We start from the raw sequence: 25,749 nt of genomic DNA, 5'->3' as shown, positions 1-25,749 counted from the left end.
ATTTGGTTGGGTTCTTTAGATAGTTAATTACCTACTAATTAACTATCTATTTTATCTAACAATAGGGTTGCAAATTATGAATATATAGAAAGACCATTAAAAATATTATGTGATAATAATCTATAGTTCTTTAACTTTAAGAATAATATGAGTTCAACTAAGTTGAACTATTTGGAAAATAAAGAATTCAGAATGTTTTGTTATTTATTGAGCATATTTGGACACACTCTAAAATTACAGATTAGTTCTCCAAATAATTGCTATCCGAGGTCATTCATGAACATATTTTTCATATGGATATTGCATATTTAGATGATAAACAGTTTTAGTGGAAGTTTATATTGTGATGCTTGTATAGATATAATTTGAAATTTATGTTCACATTAAAGATTCAGTTTCTAAAGAAATTAAAGATCCACTTTTAAAGAAATCAATATTATAAAATTATTTAGATTGATCTCTATAAGGAATAAAGGAGAACCGGTTAGAATTAGACATGTTAAAGATCACACTACATGTTAATCCACACTACGCACTCATTTTAATCTGTCATTTGATTGTATTGACATATGTGACTATTGAGAGTTTAGTTACGAACTAATGTAACAAAAATCGTTTTAATCCTATGTTGATATAATTGATGGACGAAATTGATATAGATGTATTTGGAAATGATAACAATATTTCGAGCTCTTAAGGTTATAATATATATATATATATATATATATATATATATATATATATATATATATATATATATATATTATGACTCAAGTGGGAGATTGTTGGAATTATTTCCAACATTTGGGTACATATATTATTTAGTAATTGTGTATTAGTTGTTATCATATAAATATTAAAGCCCAATTAAAGTTAATCTAGATTATGAACTTATTTAGACATCTATAATAAATATGGTGATTAGCTCAGTTAAAGATGAAATATCCCCTATAAATCATTACAAGGAAAAAAAGATTCAAATAATTATTGTTTGATGACTTGTTTCTAATTCAATTGTTTGTTATTCTTATTATTCTATAATTCAATTGTTTGAAACTCAGTTGACATTTTCAACAAAGTTAGGGTCTTTCTAGCTTTGTTTTTTGAAACTTATTTTCCTCTTTAAGAGTGTTTTTAATGAAATGACAATAAATCGATTTCCCAAAAAATAAATAAATATGGGGATTTATTTGTGTAGAAGCAGAAATATCATTTATTATTTTGTTGATGGGCCGAATATTTAATGTGTATATTAAGGTTAGGTCCCTAACCCCCATATAAATAACATATCTATTATGTTTCTCTCATTAGACAAAAGGTAGAGGTTTGTTCATCTCTCAAGAACACTCAAGGGCTATCGATAGAGGGTTGAAAGACCTAACCCCACTCATATCATTCATTACCGATCCAGGTTCATATTCAGAACTGGGAGATCAATGATCGAGAGAAAATCCGAAAAATAACAAAGAATGGTTTAATGAATCGTTCTTCATTTTAAGATTCAAACAAAAGGTTGAGGTATGTTCATCTCTCAAGAATACTCGAGGGCTACCGATAGAGGGTTGGAAGACCTTAACCCCACCCACATCATTTATTATCGATCCAGGTCCAGATTCAGAACTGAGAGATCCAAGACCGAGAAAAGATCCGAAATAATAACAAAGAACAACTTAATGTACCATTCTTCATTTTAAGATTCATGTATGTTTCCGCAACTAAAAATATCTCAATTTATCGACATATAATATTAAAATTATAGAAGAACAGACTAAGCTTTTGATTAAAAATTCTAACACATCAATGATAATATCATATAGCTCGAAACAAAATGACAATTTAGTAGAGCTGTTATCCCACTCACGAACAAGATCAAGATTATCAATAACCAAATAGACAATGCTTCCACTAACCCGTCTAGGTTTCGTGCTTTCTTTCTCTGTGTGCAGTTTGAGATTACTTATGATGGACAATAAAGCTTCACGTAGAAGATTCACGAAATCAGATGGTTTCTCACACCGCTTTAAGCTTGAATAGTCATTGCTTGCGTCCTTCTTGTGAAGCGAAAGCTGGTCGATAATTGATTTGAAGAGAAGCCGAGAACTGTGGCAAATTATACAACTTGAATATATCAGAGGGCGACTCCAATGCCGAAACAATTCAAGGACTGTGCTTGTTTTCCCAGTTGAAGAGCCTCCATAAACAAAGATAGGAAATGTTTGTGAATTCACCGGACCCAGTAGCCGGAATAGTTCAAGAATCTGATTCCGTCTGCCGGGGAAACTTGAAATCAAATCTTCCAAACTTAAGGATTCATTACCATTTACAAGGTCGTTCACAGTTAAAGGAAGTGAACAAGATGATCTTGTACTTCTCCTTCCAAGTTGTGGACTTTCTTCCTTCCCCATTTTCTAACGGGAAAATTATTACAAAGAAATGATAAGATATACATTCATCAAATAAGTTCATATGAATGTTGGGCTTCTACTAGGCCCACACATTTGGGTATGCAAATATGTCCATACTCCATACTTTAACCTAATAGTTTTGAAACTAATTACACTACATTTGTATTGATGATTTATTTTAATTTAATTATTGAGAATTAAAGTTGTTAATTTTAATCTTAAAATTTTATTAATGGTGTGATTAATGAATGATTTCATGATAAATAAAAATAAAAAATGAAGTTATTTCATCTGATAAAAATAAAAATCATACCCGTCCTATTGTCCTAATAGAAGATATTCATCTCGAAGTAGTTTAAATGTTAATAATATCTCACCGATATGATAACATTTTTTATGCTTTAATTAGCCTTTTATGAACAAAGAAAAGATGTAATCATGTCCTGAATTTACAAGTTATTTTGTGAGTTTATTTTAAGTTTCAATTAATTGTTAATTGTGGTTTTAACTTATCAAATTAGAAATAAGTTATCGCAATAAGGTGTTTACAATCATATTCACATGTAATGGTTTACAAACAAATCTTTATTCCTTAGATAGAGGACGTCATTCATCTCTTTATAATAGAGCTATAATAAAGTGGAACATAAATTAGCTAATGGAACATTCCTTATTAAGAAATACAAATTAATAGATCAATTATATCTATTAAATATCAAATGACATATAAATCTTGAGTAGTAAGAACAAGTTAAAATAAGGACCTATCTTTACTTAAGATTCATGGAAATTTAGAAATTTCTTAAATGAAAAGAGGTAAGGAAATGACAAACTCATTATTAATAGATTTTATTAAAAAATAAAATCAAAACAAGCCTAGAAACCAAGCCTAGAAACCAAGTTGCCTGTTCCTAATCTTAATACAAGATTTTCTTACATAGTTGTTTAAACCAAAAAGCCGACATTTTCGGATAGCGAGCAAGTGTCTTATAATCAACATAAGTGATACCAAATCTTGATGTGTAACCCTCTCTCCATTCAAAGTTATCGACTAATGACCAAGCGAAATAGCCTTTTATATTTGCTCCATCGTCCATAGCCCTCTTCAACTCACTAATGTAATACTTGAAATAGTTAATCCTTGTAAAATCTTGTACACCTTGGGCAAGAGTGACATTTCCTGGATCATCCATTCCTGTAGAATGAAATATTGCAATGTACTATTGAGAATGATTAAATATAGATTAAAAGTTAAACTTGCAAAGATAATTGGGACGGACCACTCTCGGTTAGTATAATGTTATGCATTCCATAGCGCTCTTTTACATACATCATACACTTGTAAATACCCCATGGAACAATTCTTAGCCAATCTGAATTTGCCTGTACCAAATAAGGATATGAAATGAAGTATTTTACATGCAAATAATATTCAAAAGAGCTTCTTCAATTAATTCGTTACCACTGGACCAAGTGGTACTCCCAATTTATCACCTGGAAAAGTTTTCAATGAAAGGAAGACCAAAGTTAGTTTATAGAACTTATTATGTTGCCTATTCTTTTTATTTATAAAATATATGTTCTTACTTGCAAACGAAGCATGCCAATCAGTTTGATAACTTGGAACTGTAAGGTTATACAGACTTGGATCATCATACATGTAAAACGTTGTGTAGTGATTAATTCCGATGAAATCGCTAGAAGAACCCTTAACTAATTTAACCTCTTCCTCGGTAAACTTTGGTAGCCGATCCCCAACAATGTTTTGCATAGTTTTGGGATATGCTCCATAAGTTATGGGATGCAAAAACCTATACGGATATGTCCAATTAATGATAATATCATGAATAATTATGGATAAATATAAATCAAACTCTTCATATTGGAAAGAGACATAAGAATCTTAACCAAAATATCTGAATTTCAAATAATGACATACCACCCAAGGTGAAAATCTCTCGCTCTTTGAGCTGCATAGTTATCCGCCTTTCCCCTAGTGAGTGGTTGGTACCAATGGAAATCCATTACTAGACCAATTCTTCCATTTTGTTTTTGCTATAATAAAGAATAATCCATATAGAAATGATAATTAAATTCTTTGAGAGCAAATATAAACAAAAATTAAAATATCTCACTTGATATTTTTGACGATATCTTTTCACCGCTGTTGCATGTGACAATAATAAATTGTGTCCTACGATATATGACTCGGTTGAAGAATTTCCTGCTGGACAATTCCCGTATGGTTTGGAACACCTACCAGGTGCATGTAATCCATCACCATATCCATATTGAGCAATCACTTTTGGTTCATTAAATGTTATCCAAGTTTTTACTCTATCTCCAAAAGTTGCAAAACAAAAATCGGCATAATCAGCGTAGTCATTCCTGTTAAAATTGAAGTATTAGAGATATTCAAAATACATTTAGAGAAATATAATAAATTAGCATAAAAATGTGTAATATAAGTTCTTAATGAAAATACTTACACCACTTGTCTATCAAGCCAACCCAAGTATCTATCTTCAAGTGCTTGAGGAAGGTCAAAGTGATAAAGATTTACGTATGGTTCAATACCTACATCATTTTATATAAATATGAGTATAACTATTTCATTAATTGTAAACTTATATTCTTAACTTTATATTTTATACCTTTTTGAAGTAGGTAGTCTATAACATTATTGTAATAAGAAACTCCCTCCTTGTTTATCTTGCCCGTGCCATCTATATTTATATTAACACGTAAAATATGTTAAAAACTAATGTATGTAACAAAATAGAAATTTAGGTCAAAAAGTGCTATAAATTGTTACTTGGAAAGATCCGAGACCAAGAAATTGAAAATCGATAAGCATCAAAATTCATCTCTTTCAACAAATCAATGTCCTCCTACAATAAATAAAAGTATTTATTAAATCTCATAGCCATTTTTTTATGAATAAATTATATAAACTAAAACTAAAATATAAGTTTTGAATAAAACATGCACTTCTTTTTTATTGAGTACCTTGTATCGATGATATGCGTCGACTGCAATATCTGCGTTTTCTCCATTCGCCATAATTCCTATATTCAAGTTTTCTTACCATTATCAATAAAAAACCAAATCAAGTTATATATTAAATTCTAAACCATACTAAACTAGTACCTGGTCTCTTCAAAAATGTATCCCATATACATGGACCACGACCTCCCTTGTTGGTGGAGCCTTCTATTTGGTAAGCAGATGTCGCAGTCCCAAACGTAAACCCTTTTGGAAAGCTCTCACGGGTCAAATTACCGGTATCAAATTCCATGGTTTCAAAAGAGAGATGTTCGTCAAGGAGACGAGCACCCGATACTTTGAATACAAATTGAAGAGCAATGATGAAAGCCAAAGAGAATAGAATACTAAAAAATGTATTCATCTTAATCATGTTGGATTAAAAGTAACCGTGAATTGATTGAGGGAAAGTGATTTCTAACATGTATTTATACATGTCATTTGTCATTTATAGAATTAAGATAATTAAGGAAATAAACATTATCTATTAAATCAAACTCTCTTCCATTTTTACCTATTCATGTTCCTGGTTTTAAGTTGAAAAGTCATTAATCATATCTAAATTTTTTACCTATTCACGTTCCTGGTTTTAGGTTGAAAAGTATAATTAAATTTTGAATGAGTTTAAAAATTTTAGTTGACTACTTATTTGTTTTGATGGTTTATAAATCATTTAGTATTAACCACTCACTATAATAAATATTAAATTAAAGAATTATTAACATTTATAACTAAATTTATTTAATTACCTAACTCATTCAACTTTCTTAGTTAATTTTAAAATTAATAATTTTAGTATATAAATTTTAAAAATATGTTTATGTCTAGAAAGAAAGAAAACCTTTAAAAATATAATTCTTAAGTGTTAAATCATAAATAGATTTTAACCTTGCATTCAGGTACGGCTTAAGGTGATCAGTCAAACTATGCAAATGCATATCCCCAACCCCATGCCCCCACCCCCACTATCTTCTTCTATATATTTGTATTATTAATTATGTAGGAGAAAAGAGAGAAAAGAATAAAATTATTTTATTTTGTCTCTTTCCCAATTCTTTATTCCAATCATTTCCCTCTCTTTGTATACCAAATCTCTATTTTATCTTTTATTTTATATAATATCTTAACTTTTTTTTCATATAAATATTATTGCCTTAATTTTCTATTCCAAATATTACACCCATTTTCTATCCCTAATATTGTAGTCGTCCGTTTATATATCTAGTATTTTCTCTTTTTAACAATATAGTTAAGTAATCATACTTAATTTATTATTAACTTAATTTAAAATTTAAAAATTAGTTTATAAGTTGAGAATGTCAATGACTTAAGTTTAATTGTATGATTTGTTTTTATAAATTAGGATGAATCTTAAATCTTAATATTTAATATCTTAGGTTTAAATGACGAAAAAGAATATAAACGAGATAGATCGAATAAGATTTCAAAAATATTAGTCGGGTGCTTGTGAAAAATCATCAATAAACCACACATTAATGGAAATGGAAAGATTAATCTGGTGAAAGGTTCAATAGTTTAATCCTACATAAGATAGACATGTGTAGCCCTTTGAACCTTCTCTTATGAAAGTATATAACTTTACTAGCCGATTAGTAAACTCGATGTCCTTGAATTATTCTGCCTTTTGTGTAAACGATTACACACTTTCACATAAAAATTTTATTGATACATGTCAGTTCTCATTATTGTGTTCGTTTTGGCCACGAATATTTGCCTGGTTCAATGAGAGTTTAGAATTGAGCCATGTAATTCTTTCGAAACGACCCCACTTCTCTCTCACATAGGTGATCTTTGTATTCGCAAAAAATCATTAAAAGACTATGTGCTTATCATTTTCTGAAATACTATTTTATCGTAAGATTTTTCACCTATATCAATCTACCAAGTTTAGTACAATTAGGTTGTCCCATTGAACCTAGTTCTTGGGATCTCCCGTCATCATAGGTTGGGTTTCCCTTTATACTAACTTATTGTAGGCTTAAGTTTCATTGTGAGAACTTTAATGCCAACTCTATGTTTAACTCTTTGGTTAGCGGATCCGCAATATTATCTTTTGATTTTACATAACCAGGTGAGATAATTTCAGTAGAGAGTAATTATCTAATGGTATTATGTCTACGACGTATATGTCTAAACTTACTATTATACATATGACTCTTAGCTCGTCCGATCGCAGATTGACTATTATAATGAATTAAAATTGTTGGTACGGTTTTAGACCACATTGGCATATCTACTAAGAATAGACGTAGTCATTCAACTTCTTCACCACACTTGTCAAAAGCTATAAATTCAGATTCAATCGTGGATCTAGAAATAACAATTTGTTTAGAAGATTTCCAATACATAATTGCACCTCCAAGTGCAAATACATATTTGTTGTTTTTGGCACAATTAGAATCCCACATCGGAAGATGATGGGAGTAAAAGAAGTTTCTTAGTATATAAAAGAAACTATATTCACAATTAGAATAAATCCCACAAAGGAAGATGATGGGAGATGGGGAAGTTTCTTAGTGTATAAAAAAACTCTCCCCTCTTTGGTTTATTGCACACAATATTTGTATCTCTTCTTCTTTATTAATTGATAGCCTTAGTGATCAGAGACGTAGACAACATTTTGGCCGAACTCCGTTATCAAATTCTGGTAGTGTGTTCTTTTAGTTTGTTTTTTTCCTTTGTGTTTATGTCAAGGTTTTTCCCAACAAGTGGTATCAGAGCCGGAGGTTCGTCCTTGCATGGTAGAGTCTTCAAAAGGGGCGTCAACTCCTTCGTCATCCTGGACGAGGACACCGATGTCGAATTTGAAGTTTGCGGTGGAGATCTTTGATGGAACTGGGCATTTCGGCATGTGGCAAGGTGAGGTTCTAGATTGTCTTTTTTAGCAGGGTCTAGATGTTGCTATTGAGGTCGGAAAGCCAGATGGTATAGAAGAAAAAGAGTGGAGTATCATGAATCGGTTGACGTGCGAAATAATTCGATCGTGCCCGTCTAGAGAGCAGAAGTATGCTGTGAAGAATGAAACTTATGCACAGAAACTGTGGCAAGCATTGGAGGACAAATTTCTGAAGAATAGTGGTCAGATTAAGCTCCTTATGAAGAAGCGGTTGTTTCGGTTTGATTACCAATCAGGTACTACTATGAATGAACATATTACTAAGTTTAATTAATTAGTAGCAGATCTGTTAAACCTTGATGTTAAGTTTGAGGATGAAGATCTTGTTTTGATGTTGTTATCGTCCCTTCTTGATGAATTTGAACACTTAGAAACAACGTTACTTCATGGGAAGGGAAATGTTTTTTTGATGCTGTAAGTTCCGCTTTATATAGTCATGAATTGAGAAAGCAGGACAAAAGGAAAAGAAAAATAGGTACAACAGATGAAGCATTGATGGTCATGGACCGTCAAGAAATCAAATCAAAAGAGAAAGGAGGAAGATATGAAAGTAGAGTTGCCAAAGATGAATGTGCTTTCTGTCGTGAGAAAGGACATTGAAAGACTAACTGCCTAAAGTTGAAGAAGAAAGAGAAAGATTCTGAAGATGCAAATGTTGCAGAAAACAAAGGTGAGGCAAATTCAGAATACTCTTTATCGATGTCACACACAACATCATATTCTAATGCGTGGATATTGGACTCAGCCTGCACTTATCATATGACACCAGTTCGAAAGTGGTTCTTGGATTTTAAGGAACTGGATGGTGGAGTTGTTTACATGGGAGATGCTAATACATGTAAAATAAAGGGGATAGGTTCAATCAAGCTGAAAAATGAGCACAGATCCACCAGAATTATCAGAGAGGTTCGGTACATACCGAATATGAAAAAGAATCTCATTTCTTTGGGGGCCTTGGAGTCAAAAGGCCTACATGTGAAATTGGAAAAGGGAATTCTTAAGGTAATCTCTAGAGCGCTAGTGATGTTGAAAGCTATCAGGAAAAGTAATAATTTGTATTATTATCAAGGTAGTACAGTTAATGGGACAATAGATGTATCAACTTCCAGGAGCAGTAAGGAGTTAGAGGCAACAAAGCTATGGCATATGCGATTGGGGCATGCTAGTGAGAAATCTATGTAAACTCTTGTCAAGCAAGAATTATTGAAAGGTACAAAAGTTTGTAAGTTAGATTTTTGTGAACATTGTATTCTGGGAAAACAAAAGCGAGTAAAATTTGGCACTTCTATCCATAACACCAAGGGTATTTTAGATTATGTGCACTCAGATGTCTGGGGACCTGCCAAGACTCCTTCTCTTGGAGGTAGACATTATTTTGTTACTTTTATTGATGATTTTTCCAGAAGAGTATGGGTGTTTACTATGAATAATAAATGAAGTGTTTGGGATTTTTCTTAAATGGAAAACTCAAGTTGAAGACGAGACAGGAAGAAATATCAAAATTCTCCGGACTGATAACGGTGGAGAATACACGAATGATCCATTCTAGAAGTTATTCCAAGAGTGTGGCATAGTTCGACACTTCACAGTCAGAAAAACACCACAGCAGAATGGAGTATCGGAACGTATGAATAGGACATTGGTGGAGAAAGTTCGATGTATGTTGTCTAATGCTGAGTTAGACAGGAAATTTTGGGCAGAAGCTGTGTCATACGCTCAACATTTGGTAAATCGCCTACCATCATCCACACTTGGTGGAAAGACTCCATTAGAGGTATGGTCTGGAAAACCTGCAACTGATTATGATTCTTTGCATATTTTTGGTTCTACAATATATTATCATGTAGTTGAATCAAATTTGGATCCACGAGGAAAGAAGGCTCTTTTATGGGATTTACTACAGAAGTTAAAGAATATCGCCTCTGGTATTTGGATGGAAAGAAAACTATTATCAGTAGATATGTTACTTTTGATGATTATTTAATGTTGAATAAGGTAACACCAGACAAGATTGATTGTACTACGCAACAGGTGGAGTTTGAGCAGATAAAGATAAGCCCAACTATAAGTGACTCTTCAACGACAGACGAAGAGTTAAATGAGGAAGAGGTTCCGACCCAAGAACCTTCAGAATAACGTGAATCAATTATTGTGAATAAGCCAAGACGAGTTATTCAAAAACCAGGTCGGTTTGTTGACATGGCGACCTATGCACTTCTAGTCGTAGATGATGTTCCATCCACTTTTTCAGATGTTAGCCGAAGTACTGAAAATGAAAAAATGAGAGGTGTTATGGAAGATGAGATGCAATCTATTCAGAAGAATTAGACATGCAAGTTAACGCATCTACAAAAAGGGAAGGCTATTGGTGGTAAATGAATCTTTGCTAAGAAAGAAGGATTTTCCGAAAAATTTGACGTTCGTTACAAGGCAAAATTGGTAGCTAAAAACTACGCTCAAAAGGAAGTAGGTGATTATAATGAGGTATTTTCTCCTATTGTTAAACACTATTCCATTAGAATTTTGTTGGCCTTGGTAGTGCAGATGAATTTAGAGCTAACTCAACCAGATTTGAAGACCGCAAACATACACGATCAGGTCTAGGAAATCTACATTTATCAAATAGATGGATTCAAAGTTGCTGATAAAGAAAATTGGGTTTGTAAGTGAATAGATCATTGTACATGTTGAAGCAATCGTCTAGACAATGGTACAAGCGACTTGACAAGTTTATGATTGAGAACAAGTACACAAGAAGCAAATTCAGTTCATGTGTGTATTTGCGCAAATTGCAAGATGAGTCTTACATCTATCTACTCTTGTACGTTAATGATATGTTGATAGTATCAAATATCCAATATGAAGTTGACAAATTGAAGGCTCAATTGAGTAAAGAGTTCGAGATGAAAAACATGGGAAAAACTAAATCTGAACCTTGTTTAGATTTGGTACACATATTCCGCGTTTGAGTCGACGCTGAAGAGTGCCAATTGAAAGCACTGAAGGTTTATTTTTAATATTGAAGATTAGTATTTGGAAACTGTGCCAATGTGGAGATTTGTTGTTTTTGGCACAATTAGAATCCCACATCGAAAGATGATGGGAGTGAAAGAAGTTTCTTAGTATATAAAAGAAACTATATTCACAATTAAAATAAATCCTACATCAGAAGATGATGGGAGTTGGGGAAGTTTCTTAGTGTATAAAAGAAACTCTCCCCTCTTTGGTTTATTGCACCCAATATTTGTATCGTTTCTTCCTTATTAATTGATATCCTTAGTGCTCGGAGACGTATGCAATATTTTAGCAGAACTCCGTTATCAAATTCTGGTAGTGTGTTCTTTCAGTTTGTTTTCTTCCTTTGTGTTTCTGTCAGGGTTTTTCCCAACAATATTTACTTGTTGAGTTAGAGTCTTTCATATCTGAAATCCAAATAGCATTAGTGTACCCTTCGATAGCAGTAGGATGTCTCGTGTAGTACATACTGTAATCATGATTATTTCTCAATTATCTAAGTCATCGTACAATAGCTTTCCAATGTTTATTGCCCAAATTTCTCACGTATCTACTTAGTTTTCTTACTATATACGCTATGTCTGGTCGTGTACAACTCATTAAGTACATTAGACTCCCAATTATTTGGGAATATTCTAATTGAGAATCACACTTTCCGCGATTTTTTTTGAGGGAAAAACGACTTAGCGTCATTTCATTAAAAATTCCCAAAAACGGGAAAAAAACTTAGAGTTTAAGAGATCATTCTAGACAGGCCTAGAATGCTTTTGAAGTAGTAACATTCTGAGTAAAAGCTAAAAAGCTAAAAACGTAAATGAATTATCTTATTACAATGCTTTCAATTCTAGTGAGTTTAAAAAATGGTAAATTCCAGTTCCTATAGATATTTCAGTTCTGCTCCGTGCTTGGAATTCTTGTCCACGTTCTCGCGAGGGCGCTGCAATCTGATACAATATCTTCCCATAACTCTTCAAGGCTCCTGCGGGTTCTGTCATATACCCTTTCATTCCGTTCTTGCCAAATGTTATAAACCACTACTCTAAAGCCGCACTTGAACACGTTTGTTGCAAATTTATTTCCCTTGGCTTTGATTAGTGTTGCATCTTTGATTTCATTCCATTCGCTCGAGAAACTGATCAGCTCCAGGCTTTTATAGAATCTGTCCCAAAGCTCTAAAGCAATACAGCAGCTCCCGAATAGGTGATCTATGGTTTCTTCATTTCCTCTACATAGAAGACAGTTAATTTCCGGGATGCTCATATACTTGTTGATACGATCACGAGTGTTGAGTCTTTCCCAGAAGGCGAGCCATATGATGAACCGTTGTCTAGAGATAATCTTCGTTGACCATACAAGAGGAGCCCATTCTACTTTCTGTGTTTTTTCCCGGGTTACCTCCCATATTTTCTTCGATACCAGCTTCCCATTGTCCTCAGCTTTCCATTCATGAATATCCGGTCTGTCGTGTAGTTGTATGTTACTTATATGATCAAGTATCCTCTATCCTTATGGATTTCTTCTCAGGAGTGAGTCCCAATTTCCGTCTTTAATGTCTTTGATTTTCGCTTCTGTGCAGTCCCTTCTGATGCGGGTATTTTAAAACTCCTTCTTGTGGATGATAGGCTGGTTTTCGAACAAGGGGTCGTTCCAGAATAGAGTGTCTTTCCCGTCCCCTAACCGGATGTCATAAAGATCTGCAATATTGCTTCTTAGTTTAAGAATCTTTTTTAAAGACCAGCTCATACCTTCATGAATTTTGCAGGTCCATATGTTAGTTTCGTATTTCATAAACCTCGTATGCACCCATTTAATCCATAGTGACTCCTGATTGCACTATAAAGCCCACAGATGCTTGAAAGTGAGAGCCTTGTTCCACTCGATACAGTTTTCAAGCCAATGCCTCCCTCGTCCTTCGGTTTGTAGAGAGCGGTCCATTTGACTTTTTTTCCTCCCCTTCCACTCTTGCCCCAGATAAAGTTCCTCATCAGTATATCGAGCTCTTTCATTACCTTCTTAGGAATGACCATTTGCTACGCCCAATAGCCAACTATGCCCATGACCACTATTTTGATATGTTCAATCCTCCCTGCATAAGAAAGTTTTTTCGCTGCCCAGCCAAATATCATGTTTTTTACCTTTTCAATCAGCGGCTTGCAATGTGAGATCTCGATCTACTTCGCGGTTAACGGAATTCCTAAGTTCCTTACGGGAAAACTTCCTTCCATGATGCCCATGATGTTGAATATGTCCTGCTTCGTTTCGTCATTTACGCCTCCATAAAATGCCACAATTTTGCTTTTATTAATAGTTAAACCTGTAACCTCAGAAAAGAACGTTAGTGAAACCCTAATAGTTTTAATGGAATCAATGTATGCGTGCGCTAGAATGAACAAATCGTCAACAATGTATAAATGGTTTATCTCCTCTACCTCACAGAATGAGTGAAAGATGTATGGACGATTCTTTCGGAACATCGTGAAGATGCTCTCAAAGATCGCCATGATAGCTATGAAAAGGTAAGAAGAGAGGGGGTCCTCTTGCCTTACCCCGTTTTCACCTTTGACATAGCCTCCGTGGACTCCATTGACACTAACAACAAAGTAGGATGATGAAACGCACTGCATAATCCAATCAATAAAAATCATAGGAAAAACAGATACAACCAGAAAGTCTCGAATGACTTCCCATCTAACAGAGTCGAAAGCTTTCTTGATATCTATTTTGAAAGCCACTCTCGGGAATATTTTCTTATTCCCGTAGCCTTTTAAAAGGCTCTGCATGAGAAGAATATTATGAGAGATTGTTCTACCGGGGATGAATGCAGATTGGTTAAGATTTATAATTTTCCCTATGACATTTTTAAATCGTTTAAAAATGATTTTTGAAATTATTTTATAAATCACATAGCAGCAGGAAATTGGTCTGAAATCTTGTACTTTCTCGGGTACCGCAGTTTTGGGGATCAAGGTTAAGACCGCTGTATTCCATTGCTTTAACATCTTCATGTTCTTGAAAAACTCAAGAACCCCATCAGTAACGTCTTTACCCACAACCGACCAATTGTCTTTGAAGAACTGTGCATTAAACCCATCAGGACTCGGGCTTTTATTCCCATCAATACTAAACAGAGCTTCTTTAACCTCAACCCTCGTGACCACCCTTATCAAGTCGCGACTATCTTCTACAGAAATTTTCCTATCAATAATCTGATACAAGGTATTCAGGTGACATTGATGTTGCTTTCTTGTACCCATAAGCTGCTTATAGAAATCGATAGCCAAATCTTGTACACCCTTTTGACCCTAAACATATTCACCATCATCATTCTTCAGCCTGTATATATTGTTTCTCATATTTCTAGCCTTGCATTTTCTGTAGAAGAAAGTTGTGTTTTTGTTACCTAACGAGAGTCAGCTCTGTCTTGATTTCTATCTAATAAAATTCTCTTCAAGAAGACTCAGCTTCCTGCAATTTTCAAGCGCATCCCTTTCTGTTTCATTGAGTTGTTCATCATTATCATCCTTTAATAACCTTTTCTGAACTTTTTCCAATTCTTCTCTAGTAGCCAGAACTCTATTAGAGATATTACTGAACTTCTTCTTGTCAAAACTTTGGAGATGATTCTTCAAGAGTTTAAGCTTCTTAGAAACTCTGTACATGTTGGATCCCCTGACAACTGTAGACCATACGCTTTCGAGAATACTTTTGAATTTGTCGTTTTCCATCCAGAAATTAAAAATTTTAAAGGGCCTTTTGAACCTTTCTTCCTTTTCCCAAAACAATTTAATCGGGCAGTGATCAGATATACCTAGATTCAGAATATGAAGATGACTTCTCGGAAATTGGTTAATCCAGTTCTCATTTACCAGATATCTGTCAATTCTACTTCTTCTAATTTGCTCATTCCCTCTCGTAGAAGACCAAGTGAAGAAATTCCCAGAATTTGTAGGCTCGATACAACCTATATCTCTGATACAGTCATTAAAGTCAATCATATCCCGAGTTATTTTAGATTCTGGGCTACGATCAGATTCGTTTCTAGTTACATTGTAATCACCAAGGACAACCCAAGATTTATCACTAACGATTCAGTTTCTAAGACAATTCCAGAGGAGTCTTCTATTAGTGCTTGAGTTACTAGCATAAACAATAGCAAGATTAAACAAGATTCCTGTGATTCTGTCTTTAATCTCCACCAGGATTGCTTGATCATTTAAAAAGAGAACCCTGACCTCAACAACTTTGTTATCCCAGATAACTCAGATTCTGCCCGTTTTGTCATTTGAGTTGTGAATGATTTCCTAGTTGCTATCAATACACAACTTGCTAACCTTCTCAATATTTCGGCTTTTGACTTTTGTCTCAAGAATAATCATAATAGTGATCTTCTGGTTCTCAACGATCCTCTTGATTTCTTTGCATTTCAGAGGGTCATTGATTCCCCTTATGTTCCATGTCACTATATTCATGAATGGATATAAGTGTTGGGTTCCTAACTTTCTAGACTATCCTAGACCTCTTCATTAGAGAAATCGTAAGCATCACTTGTCTCGTTATCCTCAATGGCTACAGCTTGATTACATGGAATACTATTCACATTGAGTGGGGGTTGTCTCACATAGATCTCATCTTCTCTCGTTATAGAGTCGGTGGCTTCTAGATCCATGATCTTTCTGCTCTGTCTTCGCTTTTTAACTTGTTCTTCTTTAGTAGGTCTTTTCTACTTTGAACATCTTCACTACTGGATTCATATTTGTTATCAATTTTAATTCACCCTACTTCAGAACCAAGGCTCACTGCCTTATTCAAGATCAAATTGTCTTTTTCTACACTTGATCTTTTAATTTCACAAAATCCAAGATTTTCCAGTTCATTCTCAAGAGCTTCTTTATTGCTTGTTGGTTTTTCAATATTTTTTGTCCAGGATTTTTTGTTCATTATCTCGAAAGGTGGCTCTGAGCCCATGGATCGGGTCATTTCGAATTCTGATGACATTGGTTTTTTGGTTCCTACTTGCATTTCCTAGAATTTTGAAGAGTGAACTCACGAACTATTGGAGTGCCATCAGACCCAATTTTGTTTGTTTCATATGGGCCAAGTATTCCCCGTCCCATAGATCTTTGAATTCCAAAAACTTTAGAACTAGAACATTTTTCATCAGGACCGGTAGTAGCAAGTCTGATAGCTTGAGTAGTATCCAGATCAGCAAGTCCAGGACCAGGCTTAACATGGTCAATATGGCTAGGTACGGTAGCATTATGAGAAGCTCTAGGACTGGTGTGACTATGTCCATCTTTAGCAGGACCGATATCCTGACAAGGATCGACGTTTTGAACATGACCTATTCTTGAGAAAACAGAATCCCTAGGACCGGTGCCCTGAACATGACCGATAGGATCAACATTAGTAGGGCCAGCTTGTACCCTTACCCACTTTATTCTTTTTCCTATCTTCTTCCTTACCCTTATTTGTTCTTGCTTTTGGTTTCCCATCCTATCATTATCAGTGTGTTCATTGATGTTAAGTTCAGATTTGTTCACATTTCTCTCAACCAGAGCCTGGTTAGAGTCATTGATACCGTCTTCCTAAGCATTGTTATTAGCCTTCAATTTTAGATTATTATTGACTGGACATTTATTCGTAGCGTGTGTGAAAGTACTACACCATATACATCGATTTGGTTTCCATTCGTATTGTACGCCAATGTCAAATAAATTTTCCAGTCTATCTTTAAGTTCAAGCTTAATTGGAAGAGAGCTACTTGGATGGATTTCGATACTAACTCTGGCCACAGATGCACGCTCGTAGCCTTCCATTGCTGGGTCAAACATAAGTGGTTTGCTTATAATGCTTGAAATATAGGCCAGGCCCATTGGGTTGCACAAGTGTGGTGGAACATTCTTGAGATTCACCCAGATTTGTTCAAGTTTAGGTGGTCTATGATTAGTATTAAGTTCCTCGCTCCACTTGTACAACTTTTCTTTTTCCTTTGATAAAGGTATATTCGCTCTCTATGATCGACTTTATTTCGCTTCCATTCCTGAAGGATAGAAAGTAGAATCCGTGATCATTGATTGTGATCCTCTCCAGACCAGAGGATTCTCATTAACCTATCAATGTTCTTTTAACCTCAGCAAATGGTGCCTTCATGTTGCCCATAAAGTGACCAACTATGACAAACTTCCATGCCTTTACGCATTTTTTCTTCAATTTCTAGTGGGAGCTCAAACCGGTGCGGATGATCAAGTGTAATTAACTTTGGGTATAAAGTGTCTATCTTGAATTTTCCCTTTTCTGGATCGTTCATGGCATTTCCATTCCACACCTTTCCTTCTTGTCAGGTTTTATTTGGGTTGCTCATGATTGTATACACCTTTGTTTTATTACATTTAGAAATTTCCTTCATGGCGTCAACCGTCCACTTGATCACTTCATCATATTGGTCTTTGTTGAAGAGATTCCAATTCTTTAGATAGTGACTGTTGAACTGAGCATTCAATTGATTATTTCTTTCCTGGGGCATCGTAATCTCTTGTTTATTAACTTGGTAAAATAGCTTCTTCATCTGGTTTCTCAGTCCTGCCAAATTTGTTATTTCGTTTTTCCTCATTGACCACGTTGGACAAGTAGTAGGATCCTTGTTATCAGCTTGAGTATTTTCTTTGTTAGGAATTGCAGCAGTATGAGGAGCTAAGTAGATGACTATTTCAGGGTTGCTATCTTTCCTGACTTGTTTGTTCTTTTCGGCCCATCTAACCCTTGTATTTCCCATAAAACCGTTGCCTTCAATTGTTCTAATCTTCGTTAGAATATCCCCTTCATACTCTTCTCTTGTGTGCCAGTTTTCCTCTTTTGAATGCTATCAATTGGAATTTCAGGATCCAAATTAACGAGTGGAGAAAATGCACCCATGTTCAATATCTTAGTGTTAGCCTCGGGTGTCACAGTTTCCTTGGGATTTACTTCAGCATTTTTCTTGGAACTTGAGTTATTTGCCTTCATGTTTTTCATTTCTTTGATTTTAGATCCATTTTTACCCTTCTTAGCTATTTTAGAATTATTCGATCCCGTTACTTGACCGATCCTTTCCATTTCAGCACTTGTTTTAGAAGAACTATGCCCCTTTGCTTTTGGTTTGATCTTTGTTGATGACATCTTGTTCATGAACTTATGATATTCAAGGTCACATATTATTGTCTCATCATAGTCGGTGCTATCGTCTGATTCCAAATCAACATACATGCTTTGGTTCTTTTGATTCGATTGGTGGCTCATAGCTTTGATTGTAGACTCTCCACGATTTTCAGATATATGTTGACTCGTATCTAAAAATTATCCTTGTTAAAAATCAGAATAATCCTTGTTAAAATTTTCAAGGATCTTATCCACATAATGTGATTGTCTTAGAATTATCCCTTCCGATTGTTCTAATCACTTTGATTTGAAGAATCACATCAGTCAATCCTATATCTTTCATGTCAAATTTGAATTTAACATATCTTTAGTAGATTTAACCATTTTATCATTACTTTCAATGATAAGCATGTCATCTATATAATGACATAAAATGACATAACCATTTTTTGTGTCTTTAATATAAACACATTTCTCAAATTCATTGATATTAAAGCCACTTGAGATCATATCATGATCAAATTTCTCATGCCATTGTTTTGGAGCTTGTTTTAAGCCATACAAAGAATTAACCAATTTATAAACTTCATTTTCTTGATCTTGAGAAGAAAACCCTTGAGGTTGATCTATGTAAATTTCTTTTTTCAAATCTCTATTTAAGAAAATTATTTATACGTCAATTTGATGAACTTCTAGATTGCGCAAAGAACCAATCGCAAGAATCAATCGATTAGAAGTTATTCTCATATCTAAAGAATATGTATCAAAATAATCAAGACATTCTCGTTGGCGATATCATTTTACTACCAGTCTTGCCTTATATTTATCAATTGATCCATCAGCTTTTATTTTCCTTTTGAAAATTTATCGGCAACCTAGTGGTTTATTTCCTGGAGGCAGATTCACTAGTTCCCATGTATGGTTTTGCAAGATAGATTATATTTCACTATTAATTGTCTCTTTCCATTAAGGCCCTTCAGATGAGGTAATTGCATCATTATACGTTTAAGGTTCACTTTTCATCATGAAAATAATAAAATCTGGACCAAATTAATTTTTCAGTTCTAGCTCGTTTACTTCGTCTAATTTCAACCTCAACTTCATTCTCCATTTCTTGTTCATCTAGTTCAAGACATATTTTTGTACAACGTTGTTCTTCATTAGACTTATATGGAAGTACATGTTCAAAGAACGATGCATTTCTCGATTCTATTATCGTATTCTTATGAATATCCAGAATGTCCGATTTAAACACAAGAAAATGATAAGCACTACTATTATGTGCATATCTAATAAATATACAATCAATAGTTTTTGGTCAAACTTTTACCTTTTTAGGTAATGGTACGGCTACCTTAGCTAGACACCCAACATTCGTAAGTATTTATATGATAGTTTTCTTTCATGCCATAACTCATATGGACTCTTATTTAGCTTCTTTCGTGGAACCTTATTTAAAAGGTTATTAGCCATCAAAATAGCTTCTCCCACATCTTTTGTGGTAGACTGGAACATAATAGAAGTGAATTCATCATTTCTTTTAATGTTCTATTTTTCTTTTCAGTCGTACCATTTTGGTGAGGAGAATAAGTTGTTGTCGTCTCATGTATTATACCATGTTGAGCACAAAACTCAACAAAAGGTGATTCATATTCACCTCCTCTATCACTTCTTAACACATTGATCTTTTTACCAAGTTAGTTTTCAACCTTTTTTTATAGGGTTTATCTATGACTTCATCTTTACTTTTAAGAGTATACACATACCAATATTTTGTGTTATCAACAATAAAAATAATAAAGTATTTACCTCCATCACGTGTTGATGTTCCATTTAATTCACACACATCTGTATGAATTAAATCAAGCAATTTATTACTTCTTTCAACGTTTTGAAATGATGATCTCGTCAATTTCGCTTTAACACAAATTTCACACTTGTGTTTCTTATTTATTTTGAATGTAGGTATACTCTTCAGTTTTATTAATCGATATATCGAATCATAATTAATATGACCTAGTCTACCACGCCACAAAATGGAAGAATCCATCAAATAAATAGAAGAGTTATTCTTTTCATTCATACTTGGCTTAACTTCCATTACATTGAGCTTAATAAGCCCATTAGTAGCATAACCTCTATCTATAAATATTCCGCCTTTAGATAAAACAATTTTATCTGACTCAATCACAATTCTAAAACCATGATTACTTAAATGAGATTCGAATATCAAATTTTTCCAGATCTCCAAAACATATAAAACATTAGTTGAAGTTAAATCTTTCCCTGAAGACAACTTTAACACCACTTTTCTTTCACCTTGTATGTCGAAAGTGGCAGAATTCTCCATGAACAACTTTTAACCATTCTTAACTTCTTTGAGGATTGAAAATACTTCTTTATTGGAGAAAACATATCTTGTAGCTCATGTGTCAACCCACCGTTCTCGTGGATTAGACCCCACAAAGTTAACCTAAAATATCATCGCACATAGATCCATGTCCAATAATCCTTGAGTTAAGTTAGTCTCTTAAATTCTTCTCGGCTTCTTGCAATCGGAAGATCTATGGCCCATGTCATTGCAATTGAAACACTTTCCCATAAACTTCTTAAAAATTCCTCCTTTAGGATTAAGGTTTTGGTTTTTTGACAAAAGGATTGTGTTTCTTCTTGTCTTTACCATGCTCAACCATATTTGCTTTAACCACATGTTAAATAAAGTATTTCTTTGATGCACTTTTATTTTCCTCTTCAATGCGTAGACGAATCACTGATTCTTCTACGTTAATCTCTTTTTGCTTGTGTGCTTAAGGTAGTTCTTGAACTCTTTCCAAGACGATGACAGCTTCTCAATAATAGCCGTCACTTAGAAAGTTTCTCCCAAATTCATGCTCTCAACATGAATTTCATGCAAAATAACTTGGTTCACTTGAACTTGTTTAATAACCGGTGTTGAATATACCATTTTGTAGTCCAAAAATCGACCGACGATAAACTTTTTTGCACCCGCATCTTTAGTTTTGTATTTACTTTGAAGAGATTGACAGAGTTCTTTGGCCGTATTCTTTTTACCATACACATTGTATAATGAATATGATAAAACTCCAATACATAATTTCTACATAAAAAATTAGAATGGTATCAAGTATCAATGGATGAAGCTTCTACCACATCAAATTTTGGATGCACGTTTGCATCCGATGATGAAGCCACATTTGGCTTATAGATCTTATGAGTGGGAAGGTCCTCCTTGAGGAATCATGCGAGACTATGGGTCGAGAGGTAGAATAACATCTTCAGTTGTCATCTCTTAAAGTTTGAACCATCAAACTTTTTTTTCTTATCCAGTTGGTTAGCGAGAACCGGCATCCTCATGTTTGAAGTAGGTGTTTCGATAGTCATTTCTGAAACAAAATCAGAAACATGTAAAAATCAGTGAGAAATAATATGAGCCTATTTTGAGATTTTTAGTAATCTTATCTCGTAACAATTGCATGAAAATATTATATGAATGAAATACAATGATAATTGAACATATACAATAGATTATTTAATGAGATGAAGAAAATCCTTCTCGTTTGCTTCGAAGCCTATGAAAGCACAGTTCCCTTAAAAAGTTTCATTGTCTCCCGTTTGAACTAGAGACTTTCGTCGGTGGTTGTTTTTTAGGGTAGAACAGAACCTGCAATGATTTAGCACAGAAAAATCACTACAACAACGAACTAGACAAAAATACATGAATCACAATCATCGGATTTCACATAGAAATGGTCGAATCAAGAAAATTAAAGAACACTCACAATGAACACTAATAAAATAAAAGAAAGACTTTTAGAATTCTAGAGTGAGAAGTGATAAGATAATGTGTGAAGATGAATATAAGTTGAATGGATATTTATAGTTGAAAATTAAACTCATAATCAACTTTTTAATCCAACAGCCAATAATCATTCATCCATCCATCCAACGGTTATCCTTGCTTTCCTTTTCATCATCCTTGTAAGTTACATCCAACCATAAGTAATTTGTTGTTATAATAGAAATTAACACCATTTGTTAATTGCATCATTTAATGCATTAATGTTAATTGTAACAATTAACAAAATTCATTTTCAATTGGATTAAATTTCACCTTAATTCACAATGAATCTTATGTGAATTTCATTTGGATTAATTTCACCTTAATTCACATTTGAATTTGGTGTGAATTTTAATTTCAGATTAATTCACAAATGTATTTGGTGTGAATTTTATTTGGATTAAATTTCACAATTAGTTCACATTTGAATTTGGTGTGAATTTTATTTGAATTAAATATCATTTTTATTTAAATAATGGAATTAGTTTAATTCCAAAATTATTAATTTTTCCTTGGCGGTGAAAAGAAAGGAGCAAAAATGTGTTTTGGATTAATGTTAATTGTAACAATTAACAAAATTCATTTTCAATTGGATTAAATTTCACCTTAATTCACAATGAATCTTATGTGAATTTCATTTGGATTAATTTCACCTTAATTCACATTTGAATTTGGTGTGAATTTTAATTTCAGATTAATTCACATATGTATTTGGTGTGAATTTTATTTGGATTAAATTTCACAATTAGTTCACATTTGAATTTGGTGTGAATTTTATTTGAATTAAATATCATTTTTATTTAAATAATGGAATTAGTTTAATTCCAAAATTATTAATTTTTCCTTGGCGGTGAAAAGAAAGGAGCAAAAATGTGTTTTGGAGCTCAAAGCATATAACATTCTTTGCATAAAAGAAAATAATACTATATAATCAAGTCAAATAGTTTGAGAACTACCAATTTAGTGGTTTTGAGTAATCATATGATTTATCATCTATTCATGAAAAGTGAATCGATTAATTACCTACATAAATTGTCTTTAAGCCCACCCAATAACCTTATCGTAGTCCACAAATTTCATTCACAAGATCCAAAACACATATTATGAAGTTCAATACATAATATAATACTCACTTTCGTCTATGTGTTGAGGTGTTCCTTTCCATTACGGTCGAGTTTTATCTTGTGGGTAAACGGGTCAGGATTTTCTGTCATGAAAATGGGTTAGGGTACAAATATATTTTTAGTATTTTTCTCTTAATAGTGTAAGGTTTAGAGAGGGTGAACAGATCTAGAGTTTTCTGATTCCTTCTTATTCTTTGGTTGATCCAAAGAGTGAGGTTCAGGGAACTTTTGATTGTGGAGTATTTCAATCATTCCTAATATAATCATTTTCTCATTTAAGAGCAGGGTTTTATTTCTAAGAAGATCCTTGATTTTGCTGTTGCAAAGCCCAACATTGGTATCAGAGAAATATTGATTGATTACATGTTTTAACATTGGAGCAAAGTGTTGTGCTAGTTACTTGACGAATTCAAAGAGGAGATCAACTGGTTTCTTTTTGGGGTTTTCGTCAGCTGTTAAGACTGTAATAATGAGGAAATTTAGACCTGATATGGTGAGTGTGAATGGTACAAACTATAGGCAATAGAAATTGATGATTAATGATATGTTAGTTATAGATGATTTGAATGAAGCAATTGAAATTGAGGGTGTTAGACCTAAAAGTACAAAAGATGATGATTGGAAAAAGACTGATAGAAAGGTGTTTAACTTTATTCGTTTGTGGATTGGTGTAAATGTTGTGCACCATGTTGAGAACGAGACTACGACTTATGGTGTGTGGAGCAAACTTGAAGCTCTATATGCCGGGAGGTCAGTATGGAATAAAGCAACATTGATACGAAAGTTGGTGAACCTTAAGTACATTGATAATAAATTAATTTCTGAACACTTAATTATTTCAAAATATTTTGAATCAGCTAAGTAATATAAAGATAAACTTTGACGATGAGGTGCAAGCACTTTAATTCCTTGGCTCTTTGCGTACAAGTTGGGAGACACTAATTATCACTCTCAATAACTCAACATCAAATGGTAAAGTTAACATAGAATTTATCCCCAATTCCTTACTTGATGAGGAGAGTTGAAAGGGGATAAACTCTCTAAGTTTAGTGACTGATAGAGGAAGATCAAAGGATAATAGAAGAAGTTCGAGTAGGAGCAAGTCTAGAGCTCCGAAGAAGGATGGTGCTGGACATTACTATGGAAAAATGGGTCATTGGAAAAATGAGTGCTGAAAATTTAAAAATGATAAAGAAAAGGGTATGGTGAAGCCCAAATAAATGAAATAATAGAGTGTAGATGTTAGATTTATTGGACTAATATATATAAATAATGTGTTTGGGCTATTATTTATTCAGAACCCAATTGATAAAGTGATCCACTAAAATATTTTGGTTATTGGGTTAAGTCATGTTTGGTTATTAGTATGGTACAGTTTATTATGTGTAAAAACTGGATATTTATTTATAATTTATGATGGATTAAATAATAAATAAATGACAATATAAATAGGGTTGTGGTCCCCGATTCACAGATGTCAGTTTCATTTCTTATAACCTCCATCGTTAGAGAGAAGCAAGAAAGACGGTCTATAGAATTGGAAGATCCAACCTCTGGTAACTCAAAAAAAAAATTGGGCAATGACATCAGGTACGCTTCCGCTTAATTTATCATATCGACTTATTAACTTAGAGAATCATTAATCTTATTTTGTCTAATTAAACACTAATATAATGTTAAAGATTATAGATCATGACTAAAGAAAAATATTAGATAATCCAGACTAAAACAAGATAAGAATAAATATATCTAACAGTAGATACATCTGCTAATGCTTTAGATGGTGAACTGTCATATGATTCAAATTGTTAAGACTCTTATCTTAGCACGTCTTCAAATGAAACAACATGTATTGTTGACACAGGTGCCTCGTTCCATATTACTTCATATAAAGGTTACTTCCATTCCTACAATGTTGGTGATTATGGTGAGATTCACATGGGTAACAATGGTGTGTCCAAGATAGTTGGTCTTGGTAATATTATAATTGAGACAAACATGAGTTATTTCCTGACATTGAGATATGTAAGACATGTTCCTGATTTGAGAAAGAATTTGATTTCTACGGGTAAGATCGATGATCAAGGCTACCATAATGTTTTCAATGGTGGATCATGGAAGCAAAGCAAGGGTTCCTTGGTTGTTTCATGAGGTAAGAAATGTTGTTCCTTATACAAGATAAATTTGAAAATTGTCTATGATGCATCATCTTCTATTGTGATGGAGTTATCATGTGAGTTGTGGCACAAG

At 33.5% G+C, this 25,749-nt stretch overlaps 1 protein-coding gene across 1 annotated transcript; it reads right to left on the bottom strand.

The window, feature by feature from the left end:
- Positions 1-3,322: 3,322 nt before the first annotated feature.
- LOC124936801 (beta-glucosidase 44-like) lies at positions 3,323-5,703 on the bottom strand. Its single transcript, XM_047480476.1, has 11 exons — positions 5,556-5,703; positions 5,415-5,473; positions 5,221-5,296; positions 5,060-5,131; positions 4,895-4,982; positions 4,541-4,793; positions 4,345-4,460; positions 3,993-4,216; positions 3,868-3,899; positions 3,686-3,788; positions 3,323-3,600 (listed from the first exon to the last, which is right to left on the bottom strand). Exons 1-11 carry the CDS (start codon positions 5,701-5,703, stop codon positions 3,323-3,325), a joined length of 1,449 nt encoding a protein of 482 aa, XP_047336432.1.
- Positions 5,704-25,749: the final 20,046 nt, after the last annotated feature.

The sequence above is a fragment of the Impatiens glandulifera genome, chromosome 1, assembly GCF_907164915.1.
Source record: "Impatiens glandulifera chromosome 1, dImpGla2.1, whole genome shotgun sequence".
Taxonomy (NCBI): domain Eukaryota; kingdom Viridiplantae; phylum Streptophyta; class Magnoliopsida; order Ericales; family Balsaminaceae; genus Impatiens; species Impatiens glandulifera.
Note: the sequence above shows the minus strand (reverse complement) of the source record. Positions and strands in the feature narration are given on the sequence as shown.